Below are 21,747 nucleotides of genomic sequence, written 5' to 3' on the forward strand. Positions count from 1 at the left end.
TATGAAAGAAGCATTCAGAGGAACAGACGCTGCGTTTACACCAAAGTATCCTGAACCTGCAGTAACCATGGTAACTGTACTCATCTGCTTAACCCTACCGGACCGGACCAATGACTGACTAATGTTCATAGCAGATCAAACTCTCGCTGATTTTATTAGGTTTTTATAGAAAAACACACATTTCAGCTGTCTGTAAATACAATTTAAAAAAATAAAATAAAAATGTTAAACACTTTAAATTAAACTCATTAGTTTGTTGATGACCTGAAATCAAAACAGGAAACTGAATCTGAGCTTGTTAAAATCTGAATTTACTACTGAGATTAATTTACACAACAGGACAGACCACAGACCTGGACCTGGATCAGACTGGACCCAGATCAGTTCTGGACCAGGTTAAGTTCTGGACCTGGATCAGTTCTGGACCTGGATCAGTTCTGGTTTCTGTTGGATCATCTTCTGGTGAGTTTCTCGACATGTGGTCCAGGACCCAGAGGGGTCGCCTGATCATCACTGACATGTTTGAAACATGTGGTCATATCTTTTTTTTCCACCTTCAAAGAACCTTTAAACTACAGGAACCACCTGAGACCTGGTTCTACAAAGAACATGAACCTGGAACAACCTGGAGGAAGTTGGTTTTCACTTTGTTTCACAATCAGAGTGTTTCAAAAGTTCTTCATTGCGGACACAACAACGTATAGATTCTTTACATGTAATTGTTTTTAATGTCAGTTTGTTAAATGAACAGAAGAAAACAAGAAAACAGAACCAGAACCAGAGCCTGACTGAACGCCTTCATCTGTTCCTCAGCAGAACTCTTCAGATCTGCTGCAGGATCGTCTTCATGTTCTAATCCGTCAGATGGATCAAAGTTAAACGGCTCAGCCTGGTGGAGGTCACCTGATGGAGGTCACCTGGTGGAGGTCACCTGATGGAGGTCACCTGGTGGAGGTCACCTGAGGGAGGTCACCTGGTGGAGGTCACCTGGTGGAGGTCACCTGATGGAGGTCACCCGGTGGGAGTCACTTGGTGGGGGTCACCTGGTGGGAGTCACCTGATGGAGGTCACCTGGTGGGGGTCACCTGGTGGAGGTCACCTGATGGAGGTCACCTGGTGGGAGTCACTTGGTGGGGGTCACCTGGTGGAGGTCACCTGATGGAGGTCACCTGGTGGGAGTCACTTGGTGGGGGTCACCTGGTGGGAGTCACCTGGTGGGAGTCACTTGGTGGGGGTCACCTGGTGGGAGTCACCTGGTGGGAGTCACCTGATGGAGGTCACCTGGTGGGGGTCACCTGGTGGAGGTCACCTGATGGAGGTCACCTGGTGGGAGTCACTTGGTGGGGGTCACCTGGTGGAGGTCACCTGATGGAGGTCACCTGGTGGGAGTCACTTGGTGGGGGTCACCTGGTGGAGGTCACCTGATGGAGGTCACCCGGTGGGAGTCACTTGGTGGGGGTCACCTGGTGGGGGTCACCTGGTGGAGGTCACCTGATGGAGGTCACCTGGTGGGAGTCACTTGGTGGGGGTCACCTGGTGGAGGTCACCTGATGGAGGTCACCTGATGGAGGTCACCTGGTGGGAGTCACTTGGTGGGGGTCACCTGGTGGAGGTCACCTGATGGAGGTCACCTGATGGAGGTCACCTGGTGGGAGTCACTTGGTGGGGGTCACCTGGTGGTGAGCAGCTGAGACATTTGGCTTCAGTAAAATGTTTCCAGACGGAGAAAAGAAGAATTCACAAATGTTAAATATTAATGATGTTAACGACGTCATCAGAGACACAAAGAGACAAACGACTAATGTTAATATTCAACTGATCGATCGTTTCTGATTCAGTCTGTGGGATCAAATAAAAACCAACAGGCATGATGAAGATGAGCTGAAGTCTTCTTCATAAACATGAATGTTTACAGACTCCACAGGGAGCCTCTGATTGGTCCCAGGTCAGACCTGCATGTGACATCATCAGCTTCGGTCACGTCTCCACAGCAACAGGCTGACATCAGCACAGTACTGAAAACATTGAAAGACTCTGGTCTTCATCACTGATGATGGTGATGATGATGATGGTGGTGGTGGTGGGCGGAGTCAGCGGTGTGTGTTTGAAGTGAAGCTCGCTGCTCGTCGATCCTCCTCGACTGAACTCTCTGGACCAATGAGAAGAAGTCCTCCTGAACGACATCATCGAGGTCAGGAAGAGAACACCTCTGATCGTCCATCCGGTCCGACTGCAGACAGACAGGTCAGAGAGACAGATGGGTCAGAGAGACAGGTCAGAGAGAGACAGACGGGTCAGAGAAACAGGTCAGAGAGTCAGACAGGTCGGAGGGACAAACAGGTTAGAGAGTCAGACAGGTCAGAGAGAGAGACAGGTTAGAGAGTCAGACAGGTCAGAGAGAGAGACAGGTCAGAGGGACAGACAGGTCAGAGAGACAGGTCGAGAGTAGAGAGAGACACACACACACACAGACATTGGCTGTGTCCCAATTCAGGGGCTGCATCCTTCGAAGGACTCGTCCACCGTTGTTAAATGGGACGGTCTAGCCTTCAGAGTATTTCCTGTTTGTGTCACCAGATGTTCCCGCCCCTTACCCTTACGTCACGATTTCTGCTGTCCAGGCCCGCGAAAGTGAAAATACGAGTAGAGAGTTTGACTGAAAAACGTTGGAGGTTTTAAGGTCCCTTGAAGTTTAACAGATCTGGCGTTGGATGTTCAAATGAGTAAAAACAGAGTATAAACCGAATTGCTACATTTAAATGTCAGATCTGCGCCACTTGATGGCACCATTTTCGTTCTTTCCCTTTCCTTTTTCGGGACTGAGCAGCAGCACGCAAAGAATCTCGGGATATGGGAGGCCGCGAAGGATAGCAGCAGTGCGTCCTCTGAAAAGAGGGAAGTGCAGGCTGCATTTGAAGGAGCCTTGTATTGGGACGGCCTTCGCGCAGCGCTGTGACGTACTTGGCCTTGAAATGCGTCCTGCGAAGGATGCAGCCCCTGAATTTGGACACAACTACAGACACAGACACACACACACACACACATATACAGACACACACAGAGACACACACACACACACACATACAGACACACACACACACACAGACACACACACACACACACACAGACACACACACACACACTATGGTAGAATCGTGTCATAATGCGTGCGCACGTATCAACTTAACGTGTCACACGCACGTGCTTTGACGCCTGTGCAGCGAGCAGCGCCTGACGTGTAATGTAGTTTCCCCATTGACTTATAATAGTCCCCCGTTCACGTGCACGTTCATGCGTGATGACTGCTGCACGCCGGTAATCACACGACGCGCAGTGACTACGCGTAACATTCAAGCGTTTTTTTTGCGAACGCACGCATTAACGCTCGCATGAAGATAATTGAACATTTTTGTCACGCGCTCACGCGTAGGCGGAAATGACGTGCGCAAACTATGTCACGCGTTATGAAGGTATATCAATGTCAAAACAACCAGAGAGATGCGCAGCAACGGGTGTGTGCACGCATGAGAATTTTGTTATGCGTGCGTGCGTGCGTTGTTACGTGCAGACTGTATTTCACGCGTAACAAGAAGCTGCGTGCGTACGAAGCAGCGTGCGCACGTCTGTCTGTCACTGTTTGACAAATGTTGTCACGCGTTCACACACGCGTGCGGTCGCAGTTTCTGATGTGCGACCGGAAGTTGATCTGCACCGTGCGCAACACACCGCGTACTTAGACGCCTCGCGTAGTTGTTCTGTGTTCCATGTTCATCCAGTAGATGGAGCCATCGATCCAATACGAGATACAGACATACAGGCTTTTACATGACATGATTCATTTGTTCCATGAAGACAGAGAAAGAGTTCTGTTGCTGTTTCTTTTACTTTGTTTCTCACATAAGACACAAAATCAATGACAAACATTTGTAAGTTAACCACGCCCCCCGCAGGTGATCAGTTCATTGAGAACTGCTGGGACCGCTGGAGAGGTGCGTTAGGTTTGTGCACCTGAACAGCTGCAACACACTCCCAGGACTTTTGTTGGGAGGGGCGGGGGAAGCACGCACTTTTATCAATGATCCACCGTCCTGGTCCCACTGAGGACTCGAGCAGCAGCGTTTTTTATACATACATATATATATACATATATATATATATATATATATATATATATATATATATATATATATATATATAACAAAAAAAACACTTCTCCTCCTTCTCATTCTTCTTTTATAATTCTGGCAGCAGTGTCTGGCTCACTGCTGCCTCCCCTGGTTGACGACACTTCAATAAAATGAAAAGGCCAACTACGCGAGGCGTTCACGTACGCGGTGTGTTGCGCACGGTGCAGATCAACTTCTGGTCGCACATCAGAAACTGCGACCGCACGCGTGTGTGAACGCGTGACAACATTTGTCAAACAGTGACAGACAGACGTGCGCACGCTGCTTCATACGCACGCAGCTTCTTGTTACGCGTGACATAGTTTGCGCACGTCATTTCCGCCTACATGTGAGCGTGTGACAAAAATGTTCAATTATCTTCATGCGAGCGTTAATGCGTGCGTTCGCATAAAAACGCATGAATGTTACACGTAGTCACTGCGCGTCGTGTGATTACCGGCGTGCAGCAGTCATACGCGTGACCGTGCGTGTGAACGGGGGACCATTATAAGTCAATGGGGAAACTACATTACACGTCAGGCGCTGCTCGCTGCACAGGCGTCAAAGCACGTGCGTGTGACACGTTCAGTTGATAGGTGCGCACGCATTATGACACGATTCTACCGCCATACACGCGTAACAAGAAGCTGCGTGCGCACGAAGCAGCGTGCGCACATCTGTCTGTCACTGTTTGACAAATGTTGTTACGCGTTCACACACACGTGCGGTCGCAGATTCTGATGTGCGACCGGAACTTGATCTGCACCGTGCGCAACACACCGCGTACGTGAACGCCTCCGTAGTTGTTGTGTTCCACTTTCATCCAGTAGATGGAGCCATCGATCAATACGAGATACAGACATACAGGCTTCTGCATGACATGATTCATGTGTTCAGTGAAGAGGGGCGGGGGAAGCACGCACTTTTAACAATGATTAAGGATTTGATTTGAAGTTATTTTATAATGGCGTGCAGTTATAAGAGAACTAGATGGATGAACACGGCATCTTTATTGTTAAGAAAATGAAACTTTGATAACTAATTCAGGCCATTTAAGGAACATAACAGCATTATTTGTACCCTTGAATGAAAAAAAGAAAAAAAGAAAAGTCTGCGCTCCTGACTCAGGGCTTTCATGCATTTCCAAAAGTGGACCTTCTCTCAGTTGACCTACTGATGAAGGTTTTAAGCAGGGTGGAGACATCGCTTTCATCCATAAGGTCACTGTGAACGTTCATAACGGTTAAATGTGTTAGTCTCCTGCGTCATGGTGTTGCAGCCAGGTTTTCAGCCTGCGCAGGGCTGAGAAAGAGCGCTCGGATGCCGGACAGATATTGGCAGGGCCAGACAGCTTAATGAGCTTCTCCACCTCCGACAGCATGGAGCGGGTTTAGTTCCGACGTCTTTGCTGAGAGGTCTGGATGGTTCATAACGTACCAGCAGATCAGAAATATATTTTGGCCCTAAGCCGTTCAGCGCCTTATAAACAGTCAACTGCACCTTAAAATCACTTCTTTGACAGACAGGGAGACAGTCCAAAGATCTGATGACTGGAGTGACACGATCCACCCTCCTGGTCCCACTGAGGACTCGAGCAGCAGCGTTTTATATATGTATGTATATGTATATATATATATATATATATATATATATAAAAAAATCCCCTTCTCACCCTGGTGGGGTGGTATCTGTATGTCATCCTCAAGCTCGGGTCCTCTAGGCCTGGGAGTTTGAGGGTTCTATATATATATATATATATATATATATATATATATATATGTATATATATGTATATATATATATAAAACACTGCTTCTTCGATCTTCTTCTCCTCCTCCTTCTCCTTCTTCTTCTTCTTCTTCTTTTGAAATTCTGGCAGGCAGTGTATGGCTCACTGCTGCCTCCCCTGGTTGACGACACTTCAATAAACTAAAAAGGCCAACTACGTGAGGCGTTTATGTACGCGGACTGGTGCGTGTGATGCAGATCAACTTCCGGTTGCGTAGCATCAGAAACTGCGACCGCACGTGTGTGTGTGAACACATAACATCATTTGTCAAACAGTGACAGACAGACGTGCGCACGCTGCTTCATACGTACGCAGCTTCTTGTTACGCGTGAAATACAATCTGCACGTAACAACGCACGCACACACGCACGCATAACAAAGTTATCATGCGTGCACACACAAGTTGCTGCGCGTCTCTCTGGTTGTTTTGATATCGATGTACCTTCATACACACACAGACACACACACACACAACACACACCCTGCCTGATGTGACTTAGGTGGTGAGGTCAGCTGGTACCTGGTACTGGATCAGCATGTAGTAGAAGTCCAGATCAGGCAGGCCAGGTTGGTCTGGACTGCAGGCTCCACACAGAGCAGCTGGTCCTGGGTCAGGCAGCAGGCTGAGGCTGGCCCTCTGGTCCTCCAGTCTCTGACCCTGACACTCCAGGATCAGGTCCAACAAGGCCTCCGGCTCCTCCTGCTGGCTGCTGCGCCGCTACGACAACAACACGGAGCAACCGGGTTGGCATACAGGACTCAGGTTCTGCTGAGAACATCATGTTCTCATCAAAACATCAGTTAGCTCCCAAGATGCATTTGACTAACAAGCAGCCAATCACAGAGCATCACACTCTGCTGTCAGCACAGAGGATGAGGGTCGCTCTCTGAAGAACTCACCTTGCTCCGTGAAGTTCTGGTTCTGGTTCTGGAGCTCAGAGCAGAACCCAGGCTCTGACCTCTGGGCCTGCTGGAGTCGCCTTCAGGACCATGAGCTGGTGCAGGACTCATCAGACCTCCGAGTGTCCTGAGGGTGCTAAGGGGGGAGGTGGAGGCAGCAGCACTGGTGTCACTGGGACTGGATCCCAGCCCGGCCTCCAGACTGCCGTTGTGATGGGGGGGTGGAGAGTATTTGGGCATCGTCCCCCTGAACCTCCCGTTCTGCTGAGGAGGTGAAGACAGAATAGGAGCTACACCTGACACAACTGGTACACCCGAGAGCTTCCTGTCAGCCATGTTGGAGGTGAGGTCAGGGCTAGATTATTGTTGTCATCAGGGGGAGGAGCTATACCTGGAGAAAAACAGGGTGGAGCAGGAAGTGAGACACAGTCCACCTGACCACCAACTGACAGTTACCATGGCAACAGACCACAACATGATGACAGCTTGTTTTTTCTGTTTAGTGACATCGATAAAGGAACAACTCAGTTTTACATATTTAACGTCAGCTGAGAGTCGCTCGTACTCCAGACCTGGTCAGTTGTGCAGCATCAGTTACCATGGTGATGTCACTACAGTAGAGGTCTTCACTGGTCCAATTTTACGGACCCGAACCCAAATGGACCCGTGAAAATTGTACCCGGAGCCGACTGGCCCCGAGCTATTATTATAAATCTGAGTTCCGAACCCGAGCAGCACCGAGATATGTCGGAACCGGCTCCGAATAGAACCGTGACATACCAGCCCCGAACCCTAAAAAACCTGTGGACCCGAAATGCCCGAGTTACTTTATGATTCAATACAAGTTGTCTAGCGTTAAATAAGACTTGTTTTTATTACCTTCTGTTTCTTACCTAAACGTAGTCTGCGTCTACCTGGTTCCTGCTGCTGGCACTGCCAGCCCCCCTGGCCATAACGTGATGTAAACAAAAATAAATCCACATCGTCATTTCCTTGTTTAGATGGTCAAGTACTGTAATCCTTCTTCTTAGCCATTGCTAACGCTAATCCACAGGTCAGTAGAACACATTTTCTCTTGTTTAATTAACGTTTCCATTGTGCTTTGCAGAGCATACCGGTAACAACACGCTATGGCAACTCGTTAATAAACAATCTTTTTAACTGCCCCGAGTCCTGACCTAGGCTCTAACTTTTGCTTGAACTTTCACCTTTGACGTCATCATCAGAATGTGACAGTCATGAGTCATTTAGTGCCCTCTTGTGGCGAGAGTTTTGTGAAAATGACATACAAATTATCCATCATCAGGGGACAACGGTCTAGTTCAAATTTATTTTTTTACTGAACAAACTACAGTCCACACAGTGAAGCCTAGTAGTACAACCTAGGACCATAATGGAAACAAGCCCTCTGGCTTTTTGTGTTCATCCTTTTAACATTTTTTTTGTTGTTGACTGTATCGTGTAGTTGTCTTGACTTCCTTACTAAAATCACGTGACGTAAGTAAAACAGGCAGCTCGCAGCCTCGCATTGGACGGAAGAGGGGAAAAGGGGAGGGCGGGGGTGATTGAAAGCTGTGACCGCCAATCGCCGGGTCCTCTCGGGTACTATATAACCTGGCCTTTCACTATAAGAGCCCCGAGACAAACTCTCCCGGTGCCGACCCGGTTCCGACCCGGCCGTGGAGTCACTTCTTGTGAATGGACCCAAAACCCGAGCCGGGTCGGGTCGGAACCTCGGGTTTTCGGGCTGTCGGGTTTTTCCAAAGACCTCTACACTACAGACCTCTCAGACAGTCTGTCAGTGACATGACACACTTCATGAAGCTCACACACGGACAGGGTTAGCTCATATAAAGATGTAGTATACATATAAGATGTAGTATAAATATATAGATGTAGTATAAATATAAAGATGCAGTATAAATATAAAGATGTAGTATAAATATAAATAAGCAGTATAAATATAAAGATGTAGTATGAATATAAATAAGCAGTATAAATATACAGATGTAGTATAAATATAAATAAGCAGTATAAATATAAAGATGCAGTATAAATATAAAGATGTAGTACAGATATAAATAAGCAGTATAAATATACAGATGTAGTATAAATATAAATAAGCAGTATAAATATAAAGATGTAGTATGAATATAAATATGCAGTATACATATACAGATGTAGTATAAATATAAAGATGTAGTGTTAATATAAAGATGTTGTATAAATATAAAGATGTTATATAAATATAGATAAGCAGTATAAATATGCAGTATAAATAAATATAAATATGTAGTATAAATATAATATGCAGTATAAATATACATATGCAGTATAAATAATTATAAATGTGTAGTATGTATGTTTTCTAGTTGAAGTAAAGTGTCTCTGCTTCATTCAGCTTCAGCAGAAGTAGGTCAACACCAACACAAACCACACAGTGTGTAATCACATTTACTACACAAAGGACACACACACACACACACACACACACACGAATACATTAATGAGCAGCGTCACTGTGCTCGCCTCCTTCAGAGCTTCATTCAGTAAACACAAGTCTTCACCACCACCTGGTGGCCTCCAGTGGCAACTACACACAGACACGCACAAAAACACATACATACACCTAAGCACTCACATGTACACACTCACATGTACACACTGACATGTACGCAATCACATGTACACACTCACAAGTACGCACACACACACAGACAGAAGCACCAAAATTCAACAATTGGTCCAAAAGTTTGTTTCCTCAAAGTTTCAGTGTTCAAAGTTTGTTCAGAAGAGACGAGACGACAAACAGCTGACGAGACACAACTTTTAAATAAAGTCTGTCTCAATCAGCTATTTAAATAAAGTTTTCTGTTTCACTTACTTCACCTCAACAAGTTTCTTCAGCTCTCTCCTCAACCGCCGCTCCTTTTTCTTCTGTTTCACTTCTTTCCTCTCGACTCGTTTGTCTACCGAGTGAAAACGGCTGGTCAACACACACACACACACACACACACACACACACACTCAACACACATTCACACAAACACACTTAACACACACACACTAAACACACTAAACACACACATACACACACGCACACAAAAACACTAAACACACACACACACACACAAACACACTCAACACACACAAACACACTAAACACGCACATACACACACGCACACAAAAACACTAAACACACACAAACACACACACACACACAGTGACACAATGAAAGAGAAGGAGAGAAAGGACAAACTCCCCCTCTGGGCTTACATCACTGTCGCTATAACAACCATAAAGAGGCTCCCAAATCCTGCCTCCAAAACACACACACACACACACACACACACACACAAACACACACACATTCCTGCATTGTTGAGGTCCATTCAGCTGAACCCAGAGAGTGCTGTTCCTCTGCTGTGGGCCTCTCTCTCTCACACACACACACACAAACACATACACACACACACACACACACACACACACACATTTGTCAGTTTAATGAGAATAAACAGAAAGTGAGTAAAACTGTAAATGGAGGAAACACGATGTCATCCTTTGATTCATTCATTACTTCAGATGTTTGGTGGTGAATGTAAACTTCATTAAAACATAGTATCCATGGAAACATCAATTACCGAAATATAATTATAGGCAAGGCAAGGCAAGTTTATTTGTATAGCACAATTCAGACACAGGGCAACTCAAAGTGCTTTACAGGCGCATACAATTACAGTAAAACATTTAAGATACATTAAAACAAAACATTAAAACAAGTTGAGAAATAGACATTAAAACAAAACATTAAAACAAGTTAAGAAATAGGAAAGTAGGCTAAAATAGAGAAAAAATAAAAGTCACAGTGCAGTTCAAAGACTTAAAATTGCTTCAGTGAAAGGCTGTGGCAAACAGAAAGGTCTTCAGCCTTGATTTAAAAGAGGTGAGAGTCGGAGCAGACCTGCAGTTTTCTGGGAGTTTGTTCCAGATGTGTGGCGCATAATAACTGAACGCTGCTTCTCCATGTCTAGTTTTGACTCTAGGGACTGAAAGCAGACCTGAGCCTGATCCTGACCTCAGAGGTCTGGATGGTTCATAACGTGGCAGCAGATCAGAAATGTATTTTGGCCCGAAACCATTCAGTGCTTTATAAACCAACAACAGGATTTTGAAATCTATTCTTTGACTGACAGGAAGCCAGTGTAAAGATCTGAGAACTGGAGTGATGTGATCTACTTTTTTGGTTCTTGTTAGGACTCGAGCAGCAGCGTTCTGAATCAGCTGCAGCTGTCTGATTGATTTTTTAGAGAGTCCTGTAAAGACACCGTTACAGTAGTCGAGTCTGCTGAAGATAAATGCATGGATAAGTTTTTCTAAATCCTGCTGAGACATAAGTCCTTTTATCCTGGATATATTTTTAAGATGATAGTAGGCCGACTTTGTAATTGACTTAATGTGGTTGCTGAAGTTCAGGTCTGAGTCCATTATTACACCGAGGTTTCTGGCTTGGTTTGCAGTTTTCAACATTATAGATTGAAGCTGAGCAGAGACTGTGAGTCGTTCTTCCTTGGCTCCAAAAACAATTATTTCAGTCTTATCTTTGTTTAACTGAAGAAAACTCTGACACATCCAATCATTGATTTGTTCAACGCATCTACTTAGCGTTCTTATGGGATTGTAGTCCCCTGGTGAGATGGTTATGTAAATTTGTGTGTCATCTGCATAACTATGGTAACACATTTTGTTGTTTTCCATTATCTGAGCTAGAGGAAGCATGTAAATGTTTGTATGAAGAGAAATTTAAAGGCAAAAGTTGAATCTGACAGAAAATAGAATTAAAACGATTGTTACTGATTCATCATTCAATGTCACTTATCTCTGTCTGTTCTGTCTGTTCGGTTCTGTTCTGTCTGTTCGGTTTTGTTCTGTCTGTTCTGTTCTGTCTGTTCTGTTCTGTTCTGTTCTGTCCTGTCTGTGCTGTCCTGTCTGTTCTGTTCTGTCTGTTCTGTCTGTGCTGTTCTGTTCTGTCTGTTCTGTTCTGTCTGTTCTGTTCTGTTCTGTTCTGTCTGTGCTGTCCTGTCTGTTCTGTTCTGTCTGTTCTGTCCTGTTCTGTCTGTTCTGTTCTGTTCTGTCTGTTCTGTTCTGTTCTGTCTGTTCTGTTCTGTTCTGTCTGTTCTGTTCTGTCTGTTCTGTCCTGTCTGTGCTGTCCTGTCTGTTCTGTTCTGTCTGTTCTGTCTGTGCTGTTCTGTTCTGTCTGTTCTGTTCTGTCTGTGCTGTTCTGTTCTGTCCTGTTCTGTTCTGTTCTGTCTGTTCTGTTCTGTCTGTTTTGTCCTGTCTGTTCTGTTCTGTTCTGTCTGTTCTGTTCTGTTCTGTTCTGTCTGTTCTGTCTGTTCTGTTCTGTCTGTTCTGTTCTGTTCTGTTCTGTCTGTTCTGTCCTGTTCTGTCTGTTCTGTCTGTTTTGTCCTGTCTGTTCTGTCCTGTTCTGTTCTGTTCTGTCTGTTTTGTCCTGTCTGTTCTGTCCTGTTCTGTCTGTTCTGTTCTGTCTGTTCTGTCCTGTTCTGTCTGTTCTGTTCTGTCTGTTCTGTCCTGTTCTGTCTGTTCTGTTCTGTCTGTTTTGTCCTGTCTGTTCTGTCTGTTCTGTTCTGTTCTGTTCTGTCTGTTCTGTCCTGTTCTGTCTGTTCTGTCTGTTTTGTCCTGTCTGTTCTGTCCTGTTCTGTCTGTTCTGTTCTGTCTGTTCTGTTCTGTCTGTTCTGTCTGTTCTGTTCTGTCTGTTCTGTTCTGTTCTGTTCTGTCTGTTCTGTCCTGTTCTGTCTGTTCTGTCCTGTCTGTTCTGTTCTGTCTGTTCTGTTCTGTTCTGTTCTGTCTGTTCTGTCCTGTCTGTGCTGTCCTGTCTGTTCTGTTCTGTTCTGTCTGTGCTGTCCTGTCTGTTCTGTTCTGTCTGTTCTGTCTGTTCTGTTCTGTTCTGTTCTGTCTGTTCTGTTCTGTTCTGTCTATTCTGTTCTGTTCTGTTCTGTTCTGTCTGTTCTGTTTTGTTCTGTCTGTTCTGTTCTGTTCTGTTCTGTCTGTTCTGTTCTGTCTGTTCTGTTCTGTTCTGTCTGTCTGTCTGTTCTGTCTGTTCTGTTCTGTTCTGTCCTGTCTGTTCTGTTCTGTTCTGTTCTGTTCTGTCTGTGCTGTCCTGTCTGTTCTGTCTGTTCTGTCTGTCCTGTCTGTTCTGTCTGTTCTGTTCTGTTCTGTCTGTTCTGTTCTGTTCTGTTCTGTTCTGTCTGTTCTGGTCTGTCTGTTCTGTCTGTCTGTCTGTTCTGTCTGTTCTGTTCTGTTCTGTCGGTTCTGTTCTGTTCTGTCAGTTCTGTGCTGTCTGTTTTGTTCTGTTCTGTTCTGTCCTGTCTGTGCTGTCCTGTCTGTTCTGTTCTGTTCTGTTCTGTCTGTTCTGTTCTGTTCTGTCTGTTCTGTCCTGTTCTGTCTGTTCTGTCCTGTCTGTTCTGTTCTGTCTGTTCTGTTCTGTTCTGTTCTGTCTGTTCTGTCCTGTCTGTGCTGTCCTCTCTGTTCTGTTCTGTTCTGTTCTGTCTGTTTTGTTCTGTCTGTTTTGTTCTGTTCTGTTCTGTCTGTTCCATCTGTTCTGTTCTGTTCTGTTCTGTCTGTTCTGTTCTGTCTGTTCTGTTCTGTTCTGTTCTGTCTGTTCTGTTCTGTCTGTTCTGTCGGTTCTGTTCTGTTCTGTCTGTCTGTTCTGTTCTGTTCTGTTCTGTTCTGTTCTGTCTGTTCTGTTCTGTCCTGTCTGTTCTGTTCTGTTCTGTCTGTTCTGTTCTGTTTGTTCTGTTCTGTTCTGTCTGTTCTGTCTGTTTTGTTTTGTTCTGTCTGTTCTGTTCTGTTCTGTTCTGTTCTGTTCTGTCTGTGCTGTCCTGTCTGTTCTGTCTGTTCTGTTCTGTTCTGTCTGTTAAGTTCTGTTCTGTTCTGTTCTGTCTGTTCTGTCTGTTCTGTTCTGTCCTGTCTGTTCTGTTCTGTCTGTTCTGTTCTGTTCTGTCTGTTCTGTCTGTTCTGTTCTGTCTGTTCTGTCCTCTCCTGTCTGTTCTGTTCTGTCTGTTCTGTTCTGTCCTGTCTGTGCTGTTCTGTCTGTTCTGTTCTGTTCTGTTCTGTCTGTTCTGTTCTGTTCTGTTCTGTTTTGTTCTGTTCTGTCTGTTTTGTTCTGTTCTGTCTGCTCCGTCTGTTCTGTTCTGTTCTGTTCTGTTCTGTCTGTTCTGCTCTGTCTGTTCTGTTCTGTTCTGTTTTGTTCTGTTGGTTCTGTTCTGTCTGTTCTGTCTGTTCTGTCTGTTCTGTTCTGTCTGTTCTGTTCTGTTCTGTCTGTTCTTTCGGTTCTGTTCTGTCTGTTCTGTCTGTTCTGTTTGTTCTGTTCTGTTCTGTCTGTTCTGTTCTGTTCTGTTCTGTTCTGTCTGTCTGTTCTGTTTGTTCTGTTCTGTCTGTTCTGTTCTGTTCTGTCTGTTCTGTTCTGTTCTGTTTTGTTTTGTTCTGTTTTGTCTGTTCTGTTCTGTTCTGTCTGTTCTGCTCTGTCTGTTCTGTTCTGTTCTGTTTTGTTCTGTCGGTTCTGTTCTGTCTGTTCTGTCTATTCTGTTTGTTCTGTTCTGTCTGTTCTGTCTGTTCTGTTCTGTTCTGTTCTGTCTGTTCTGTCCTGTCCTGTCCTGTCTGTTCTGTTCTGTTCTGTCCTGTCTGTGCTGTTCTGTCTGTTCTGTCTGTTCTGTTCTGTCTGTTCTGTTCTGTTCTGTTCTGTTCTGTTCTGTTCTGTCCTGTCCTGTCCTGTTCTGTTCTGTTCTGTTCTGTCTGTTCTGTCTGTTCTGTCCTGTCTGTTCTGTTCTGTCTGTTCTGTTCTGTTCTGTTCTGTTTTGTTCTGTTCTGTCTGTTTTGTTCTGTTCTGTCTGCTCCGTCTGTTCTGTTCTGTTCTGTTCTGTTCTGTTCTGTTCTGTCTGTTCTGTTCTGTTCTGTTCTGTTCTGCCTGTTCTGTTCTGTTCTGTTCTGTCTGTTCTGTTCTGTTCTGTTCTGTCTGGTCTGTTCTGTCCTGTCTGTGCTGTCCTGTCTGTTCTGTTCTGTTCTGTTCTGTCTGTTCTGTTCTGTTCTGTTCTGTCTGTCCTGTCTGTTCTGTTCTGTTCTGTTCTGTCTGTTCTGTTCTGTTCTGTCTGTTCTGTCCTGTCTGTTCTGTTCTGTCTGTTCTGTTCTGTTCTGTCCTGTCTGTGCTGTTCTGTCTGTTCTGTTCTGTCCTGTACTGTTCTGTTCTGTTCTGTTGTGTTCTGTCTGTTCTGTTCTGTTCTGTCCTGTTCTGTTCTGTTCTGTTCTGTCTGTTCTGTTCTGTTCTGTTGTGTTCTGTCTGTTCTGTTCTGTCCTGTTCTGTTCTGTTCTGTTCTGTTCTGTTCTGTCTGTTCTGTTCTGTTCGTCTGTTCTGTCTGTTGTTCTTTGCTCGGTGACCAGGTGTCCGTGATGATGTCATCCAGCAGCTCATTAGTCTCATTAAAAACATGATGTTCTGCAGCCACCTGATGCTGCTGTCAATCATTGTGACATCACCACACTGCTCCCAACACTGCTGCAACAATAGAGACGGATGATAGACAGATAGACAGATAGATAGATAGATAGATAGATAGATAGATAGATAGATAGATAGAAGGACGTGCAGACAAGGAAACGAAGAAGGAAAATAAGAAAAGAGCCAGACCAGAGAAAGCAGAAGAACAAGAGACTGAAGAAGAAGAAGAAGAAGAAGAAGAAGAAGCTGAAGATGAGCAGCAGAGAAGTGAAGGAGTACCTGTCTCACCATCGCCTGCCTCAGCTGCTTGAGGTGAGACACTTTTATCTTTGAGTTTGTGTTGAGGTCGAGAGGAGAAACAGATTAAGAACAGAAACCTGCAGCAGAGTTTGTTTTGATTATGTTAAACTGATCATCTTTGTCACATTAATAACAGATATTCTTTTCATGTTTTGAACATTTCATTTTATTTTATTGATCATTATGTCACAAAACTAACAAATCTCATTAAAACTAACTTTACATGTTGTAACATGATCAGTTGATGCATTATAATAATCCACTACATGACGTCTGCCTGAAATACTGCAGTGAGACCCTGGATGGGTTAGGATGCAGGTCCGTTGGCTTCCTAACCCTAACCCTGCCAAACAGCTGGAGTTACGAGACCGAGGAGTTCCTGTGATAATTACATAATATGTATGTGTCATAAACACAACACCAAGTGTTCCTGACTGCAAGATCAGAAGAAGAGCTTGTATTTGTCTCTTTTTTGAGTGTTTTATTTTGAAACTTAAACAGATGTTATGTTGTTGTTTCGGTGTCTGACTTCCATGTTAGCATCTATCAGATTAGTGCTAGAGAGAGAGAGACACAGAGAGAGACACAGAGAGAGACAGAGAGAGAGAGAGAGAGAGAGAGAAACACCAATCGGAGTAAAGCACATTATAACGCAATGTAAAGAAACCTACCTGGAACATTGGAAAGAAGAAACTAAAAGCCAAAGTGGATCAGAACGTTATCTCGCCCTAAAAAGAGATGATGAATGAGCAGAACATCTTTCTACTGTCAGAGATAGAAAGCAGAGACAGATGCTCACCAAGTACAGGCTCAGTGACCACAAACTGACAATTCAAACAGGAAGACACAAACAATCATGGCAACCAAAAGACAACACAACATGTTGTCACTGCTCGACAGGTGAGGCTGAGACAGAGATGCACTTTCTCCTACAATGTAAAACATTCAACGACACCAGGAACATTTATTTTAACAAGTTCAACTCTGTAATTTCAGAGTTCAAAGAGCTGAACCACCTCTCAACATTAAAATACTCCTGGGAGAAGGAGACAGGGCATACCTGCTGCCCACTGTGTGTCAACATGCCACAACCTGAGGGACACACACACACCAAGTGTCCAAGTGTTTGGACAGATGCTTTGGCAACATTGTTGTTAAAACTTTCATGCCAATAAAGCCCCTTTGAATGGAATTGAATTGAGAGAGACAGAGACAGAGACAGAGAGAGACAGACAGACAGACATGTGACTCGTTGATGCTGATCCAACTGAACACCTGACTGTGTCTCAGAGTCTGTTGACAGGTGTTCTGTATCATCGTCCTGACGACCCTGTCAGCTTCCTTCAGAGCTGCCTGATCACAACCACACAGTTGGGGGGTCCTGAGGCTGTCACATGGGACGACTTCATCCTCCTGGAGAGACACCAACTGAGCCCCAGACCCCCCAGTTCAACACCTGGACCCCCCATTACATCACCTGAACCCCCCAGAACATCACCTGGACCCCGTACACTATCACTACCTCCAATAAAACCCCAGACACCCCAAACATTGCCCCCTAAATTCTTCACAACACCCCCAACACCACAGATAACACCTCCAATAGCTCCTATAACACCATCAGCACCACCCAAGATAACATCTGTGCCCCCTATAGACCCCCAACTAACACCACCAGTACCACAGATAGCCCAAACTATACCCCCTATACCCCAAACAACAGCCCTAATACCCCAAAATTCAATACCTCGGATTATCCCCCTGATTGTCTCCATTAAGCACAAAACACCTGCTGAACCCAAAGTCCTTGTCCCAGCTGCACCTGGACCTGCAGGTACCTCCTCACCTGTCCCCTCTGAGAAGAAGGAACATGGACTCAGCTCAGAGGGTGAGATGCTCCACTGATGAGTTCAGTCTGAACCTTCAGACGCTGTCACAGAAACACTTCCTGACTCTGTCCCTCCTCTCAGCTCCTCCATCTGGTCCTCCTCCCTCTCCGGTCCGAGCTCAGCTCTCCATCGACTCGGACTCTGACATGACAGAAAGTTCTGGGCTCCAGCAGGAAGTCAGCATCCTCCCTCCTCAGAGGCCACGTCCCCTCATCATCTTCATCATCGGTAAGAGAATCAGGGAAGAAATGTGTCCGTCTCCAGGTGTCCAGTTGTCTTGTTGATGTGTTCATGGGTTTTGTACTTGATTGATACTCTTGGTCTTTTTCTGTGTCTTTACTAGTCAGAACCGTCTTTGTGTCCATCAGGTGGTCCAGGAAGTGGGAAGGGAAGTCAGGCGGCTCGGCTGGCTCATTGCTTCAGCCTCAGAATCATCTCATTGGACGAGCTGCTCAGGAGGCAGCTGCTAAGCCACGCCTCCCCCAGCAGGAAGTGGAGTGTTATTTCAGAAATGATGGGTCATGGAGAGCTGGGACCACAGGTGAGTCAACACACCTGAACCACCAGTCATCATCTGAACACATCACTGATTTAACCTATAACCTGACTGCAGGAGGAGACGATCTCGGAGCTGAGGCGACAGCTGATTGGTCAACAGGAGGTCAGAGGCTTTATAGTGGACGGATTCCCTCGAGACGTCCACCAGGCTCTTAGCTTCCAGGAGCAGGTACAGTCCAGTCAGAGAGCCTGATGCAGTTAGCTGAAGGGGATGTGGTTTCATCTAAAGTGGGTCATAAAACGAGACCCGATCAGACCCAGAGCAAATCAAAGTCAACATTATCAACAGCTCTAAAATCAATAAATTAATGATTGACACAATGTTGAAACACAAAGAACGATGACATTGTCCTCACCTGCTGTGTCCAGGTCGGCTCTCCTGATCTGGTGATGCTTCTGCTCTGCTCCAATGAGACGTTGCGCTGTCGTCTGCAGCAACGAGCCACACAGCTCGGTCTCCTAGGAGACAACAGCCACGCCCTCCGGAGGCGCCTGGAGATGTTTCAGAGAGACATTGTCTCCATCAGCAGATACTACAGACAGCTACACCTGCAGACACAGGTACACCTGAGGACACAGCTACACCTGCAGACACAGGTACACATGCAGACTAAGTACACCTGAGGACACAGGTACACCTGAGGACACAGCTACACATACAGACACAGGTACACATGCAGACTAAGTACACCTAAGGACACAGGTACACCTGAGGACACAGCTACACCTGCAGACACAGGTACACATGCAGACTAAGTACACCTGAGGACACAGGTACACTTGCAGACACAGCTACACCTGCAGACACAGGTACACCTGAGGAAATAGGTACACCTGAGGACACAGCTACACCTGAGGAAACAGGTACACCTGCAGACACAGGTACACATGCAGACTAAGTACACCTGAGGACACAGCTACACCTGAGGACACAGGTACACATGCAGACACAGCTACACCTGCAGACTAAGGTACACCTGAGACACAGCTACACCTGCAGACTAAGGTACACATGAGGAATTGTGTTATTGACTGACAGAAAGTTTGTTTTTCAACAGAAACACGAAACTGTTGGTGTCGTCCTGTTAGCTAACAAGCTAACAACGGTGTGTGTGTGTGTGTGTGTGTGTGTGTGTGTGTGCAGGTGGATGCTGACAGAGATGAGGAGAAGGTATTTGCTGATCTGAGTTCAGTCATCAGAAAGAAACTGCTTCTAAAGGATTCAGGTATTGATTGATTAGTTATTGATGAGTGATGAGTTTAGCTGTTGTTTAGTTTGATGTAACAAACGTTAACAAAAGTTGAATCTGATTACTGGTCAGCTGTCTGTCATAATCACTGATTTCTATTGATCAAGGCAATACAATCACTAATTGATTGAGTTGTTTAACTGATTGATTGATCTGTTTCTGTGTGTTTCCAGTTCCTGCCGATATCCCAGAATGCAGCATTGGGGTCAGATCTATCGATCAATAACACAAATTTTATCATGAACCAATTAGTAATCAGTATGGTCCGTTAGCAGTGTTCTTATTGGATAATAATCCAGTCTGTTGTTGTTCAGTGTGTTTGTTTACCTGTTTATAAACGTTTACTACTTTTTATTTACCCGTTTATTCCATTTGATAAACTGTTTCTTAATCTTTTATGATCTTGCTTATTAACTTGTTTATTGTTTATTAACTTGTTTATTCCGTGTCTCAGGCTGTGATGTCAGTCTGTCAGTTGTCTCTTCACTGTAAACATTTGTGTATTAGCTTGAGAACCAGTCGTTCTTCTGCTGTTGAAATCAGTTCAGCTTATTTGTTGTTGTTGTGTCGATTCAATAAATCTCTATCATATCAAATCGCATGTCATATCATCTGTGTGAAGACTAAAGTCAGAACGAGATGAGCAGTGCATTAAACTTTACTCTGGAAACATTTCTCTGATCTTTATGTTCACGAGGGTCAAACTTCAAAGGGTCAGTTCACCAGAATGAAGTCTGAGCATGTTAAAGTTAAACATTATCAGCTCTGTTATTTAAAGACTGAAGGACACAGTGCATCATGGGTGATCACCACCCTTATCACAACAGGGAATGTTAATGAAAAGGCCTGTGACGACGCCTCAGGAGATAACGAGACGGAAATACTCTGAACAGACAGACAGGGAGAAGAGAGAGAGAGAGGAGACAGACAGACAGAGAGACAGTCAGGAGAGAGGCAGACAGATGAAACAGATCCTGTCTGTGTGTTCAAACAGTATAAAATGATGATGTCACCATGAGACATTGGAGGCAGTGATGGAATGTAAGAGGTAAAAATTGTAGCTTTACTCCATTACGCCTGTTGGACCTGTTGGACCTGTTGGTTCCTGACTCAGAGCCTGTTCATGGATCTGGTTCAGAGCAGTTCAGCGTCCTGCAGCTTCTTATCTTCGGTCTCTTATCGTCTCTCTGAGTGTTTCTATTCCAGTTTTCTTCCATCTTTGGTCTGCTGCTCTCTCTCGCTCTTGGTCATTCTCTCCTGCTTCGCTTGCCCAGCCTCATGCTGGTATAAAGGTTCCACCCGGTCCATCTCAGTCCGTCTCAGTCATTCCTCTCAGCAGCATGGCTCCAAAGAAAGTGGAACCAAAGAAGGCGGAGGTGAAGAAGGTGGAGGCGAAGAAGGAGGAGCCTGTTCCACCTCCCAAACCTGCAGAGCCAGAGGTCAAACCTCCGGAGGTGGACCTGAAGAGCATCGTGGTGGAGTTCAGCCCTGACCAGATCGAAGAGTTCAGAGACGCCTTCACGCTGTTCGACGAGACGCCGACAGGCGAGATGAAGATCACCTTCGCTCAGTGTGGAGATGTAATGCGGGCGCTTGGCCACAACCCAACCAACGACGAGGTGCTGAAGCTGCTAGGGAGGCCAAAGGCAGAGGAGCTGCACGTCAAGCTGCTGGACTTTGACACCTTCCTGCCCATGCTGCAGCACGTGGCCCGGTCCAAAGAGCAGGGCACCTTCGAGGACTTTGTGGAGGGTCTGAGGGTCTTCGACAAGGAGGGCAATGGCACAGTGATGGGCGCCGAGCTGCGCCACGTTCTCTCCACGCTGGGAGAGAAGATGACGGAGGACGAGGTGGACCGGCTGATGGTGGGACAGGAGGATGCGAACGGACACATCAACTACACTGAGTTCGTCAAACACATCATGGCTGGGTAGAGAACACTGACGGTTCTCCTGGTTCTGCTGATGGACTGAGGTTCTGTCTGTCTCTGGTCTGCTATATTAAATGTTTCTGTATGGTTCCACACTGTCTGTCTGTCATTAAACATCTTCAGTCCTTCTCACCGTTTGTTTTTCTTTATAAGGAGACAGTTAATATCATGTACCTATTCTCCATGTGACATCAGAACAGGTGAAAGATGAGTTCAGGTTCATGATAATGAACAGAAATTAAACACCTTGGTCCAGTTCAGACCGGCTGACTCTCATGATGTCATGATGTAGTCAGGTGTAGTTTCAGACACTGAAACTACACCTGAACACTAAATACTGCTGCTGCTGTTAGAGATGTTTGTCAGATTAAACATTACTTTAAAAAATAATCTGACATGAAATAAGTCAAACTGCAGGACGACTCTGTGGCTACTGCAAATAAAACTAATGA

The 21,747-nt window shown here is 45.3% G+C and overlaps 3 protein-coding genes across 4 annotated transcripts; 2 read left to right on the forward strand and 1 right to left on the reverse strand.

Annotated features, from left to right (window-relative positions):
* Window positions 1–197: 197 nt before the first annotated feature.
* Window positions 198–10,045, reverse strand: LOC311260763 (uncharacterized protein). Of its 2 annotated transcripts, none has more exons than XM_084358969.1 (4): window positions 9,745–10,045; window positions 6,856–7,246; window positions 6,476–6,673; window positions 198–2,230 (listed from the first exon to the last, which is right to left on the reverse strand). In XM_084358969.1, the coding sequence occupies exons 2-4, from the start codon at window positions 7,189–7,191 to the stop codon at window positions 2,045–2,047; spliced, it is 720 nt and encodes a 239-aa protein (XP_084215095.1). In that variant the 5' UTR covers window positions 7,192–7,246; window positions 9,745–10,045; the 3' UTR covers window positions 198–2,044. The 2 variants fall into 2 exon arrangements, with proteins under 2 accessions (XP_084215095.1, XP_084215094.1); XM_084358968.1 differs by having other exon boundaries at window positions 9,740–10,045.
* Window positions 10,046–15,223: 5,178 nt separating this feature from the next.
* On the forward strand, window positions 15,224–19,908 carry LOC311261015 (adenylate kinase isoenzyme 5-like). Its single transcript, XM_084359355.1, has 8 exons — window positions 15,224–15,680; window positions 16,959–17,556; window positions 17,639–17,785; window positions 17,926–18,098; window positions 18,171–18,284; window positions 18,485–18,676; window positions 19,260–19,341; window positions 19,539–19,908. The coding sequence occupies exons 1-8, from the start codon at window positions 15,621–15,623 to the stop codon at window positions 19,589–19,591; spliced, it is 1,419 nt and encodes a 472-aa protein (XP_084215481.1). The 5' UTR covers window positions 15,224–15,620; the 3' UTR covers window positions 19,592–19,908.
* Window positions 19,909–20,589: 681 nt separating this feature from the next.
* On the forward strand, window positions 20,590–21,427 carry LOC311260720 (myosin light chain 3, skeletal muscle isoform-like). Its single transcript, XM_084358887.1, has one exon. The coding sequence runs from the start codon at window positions 20,706–20,708 to the stop codon at window positions 21,297–21,299; it is 594 nt and encodes a 197-aa protein (XP_084215013.1). The 5' UTR covers window positions 20,590–20,705; the 3' UTR covers window positions 21,300–21,427.
* The last annotated feature ends 320 nt before the right edge of the window (window positions 21,428–21,747 follow it).

This window comes from Pagrus pagrus (genome assembly GCF_965226575.1).
Source record: "Pagrus pagrus genome assembly, chromosome: 8".
NCBI lineage: Eukaryota > Metazoa > Chordata > Actinopteri > Spariformes > Sparidae > Pagrus > Pagrus pagrus.

Excerpts from the sequence above, each read along its gene's own strand:
- LOC311260763 (XM_084358969.1), bottom strand. The coding sequence starts at position 7,191 with ATGGCTGACAGGAAGCTCTCGGGTGTACCAGTTGTGTCAGGTGTAGCT. Across the intron at positions 6,674-6,855 it reads CCAGAACTTCACGGAGCAAG|CGGCGCAGCAGCCAGCAGGA; the intron begins GTGAGTTCTTCA and ends TTGTTGTCGTAG. Across the intron at positions 2,231-6,475 it reads ACATGCTGATCCAGTACCAG|TCGGACCGGATGGACGATCA; the intron begins GTACCAGCTGAC and ends GTCTGTCTGCAG.
- LOC311261015 (XM_084359355.1), top strand. The coding sequence starts at position 15,621 with ATGAGCAGCAGAGAAGTGAAGGAGTACCTGTCTCACCATCGCCTGCCT. Across the intron at positions 17,786-17,925 it reads CCTCATCATCTTCATCATCG|GTGGTCCAGGAAGTGGGAAG; the intron begins GTAAGAGAATCA and ends TGTGTCCATCAG. Across the intron at positions 18,099-18,170 it reads ATGGAGAGCTGGGACCACAG|GAGGAGACGATCTCGGAGCT; the intron begins GTGAGTCAACAC and ends ACCTGACTGCAG.
- LOC311260720 (XM_084358887.1), top strand. The coding sequence starts at position 20,706 with ATGGCTCCAAAGAAAGTGGAACCAAAGAAGGCGGAGGTGAAGAAGGTG.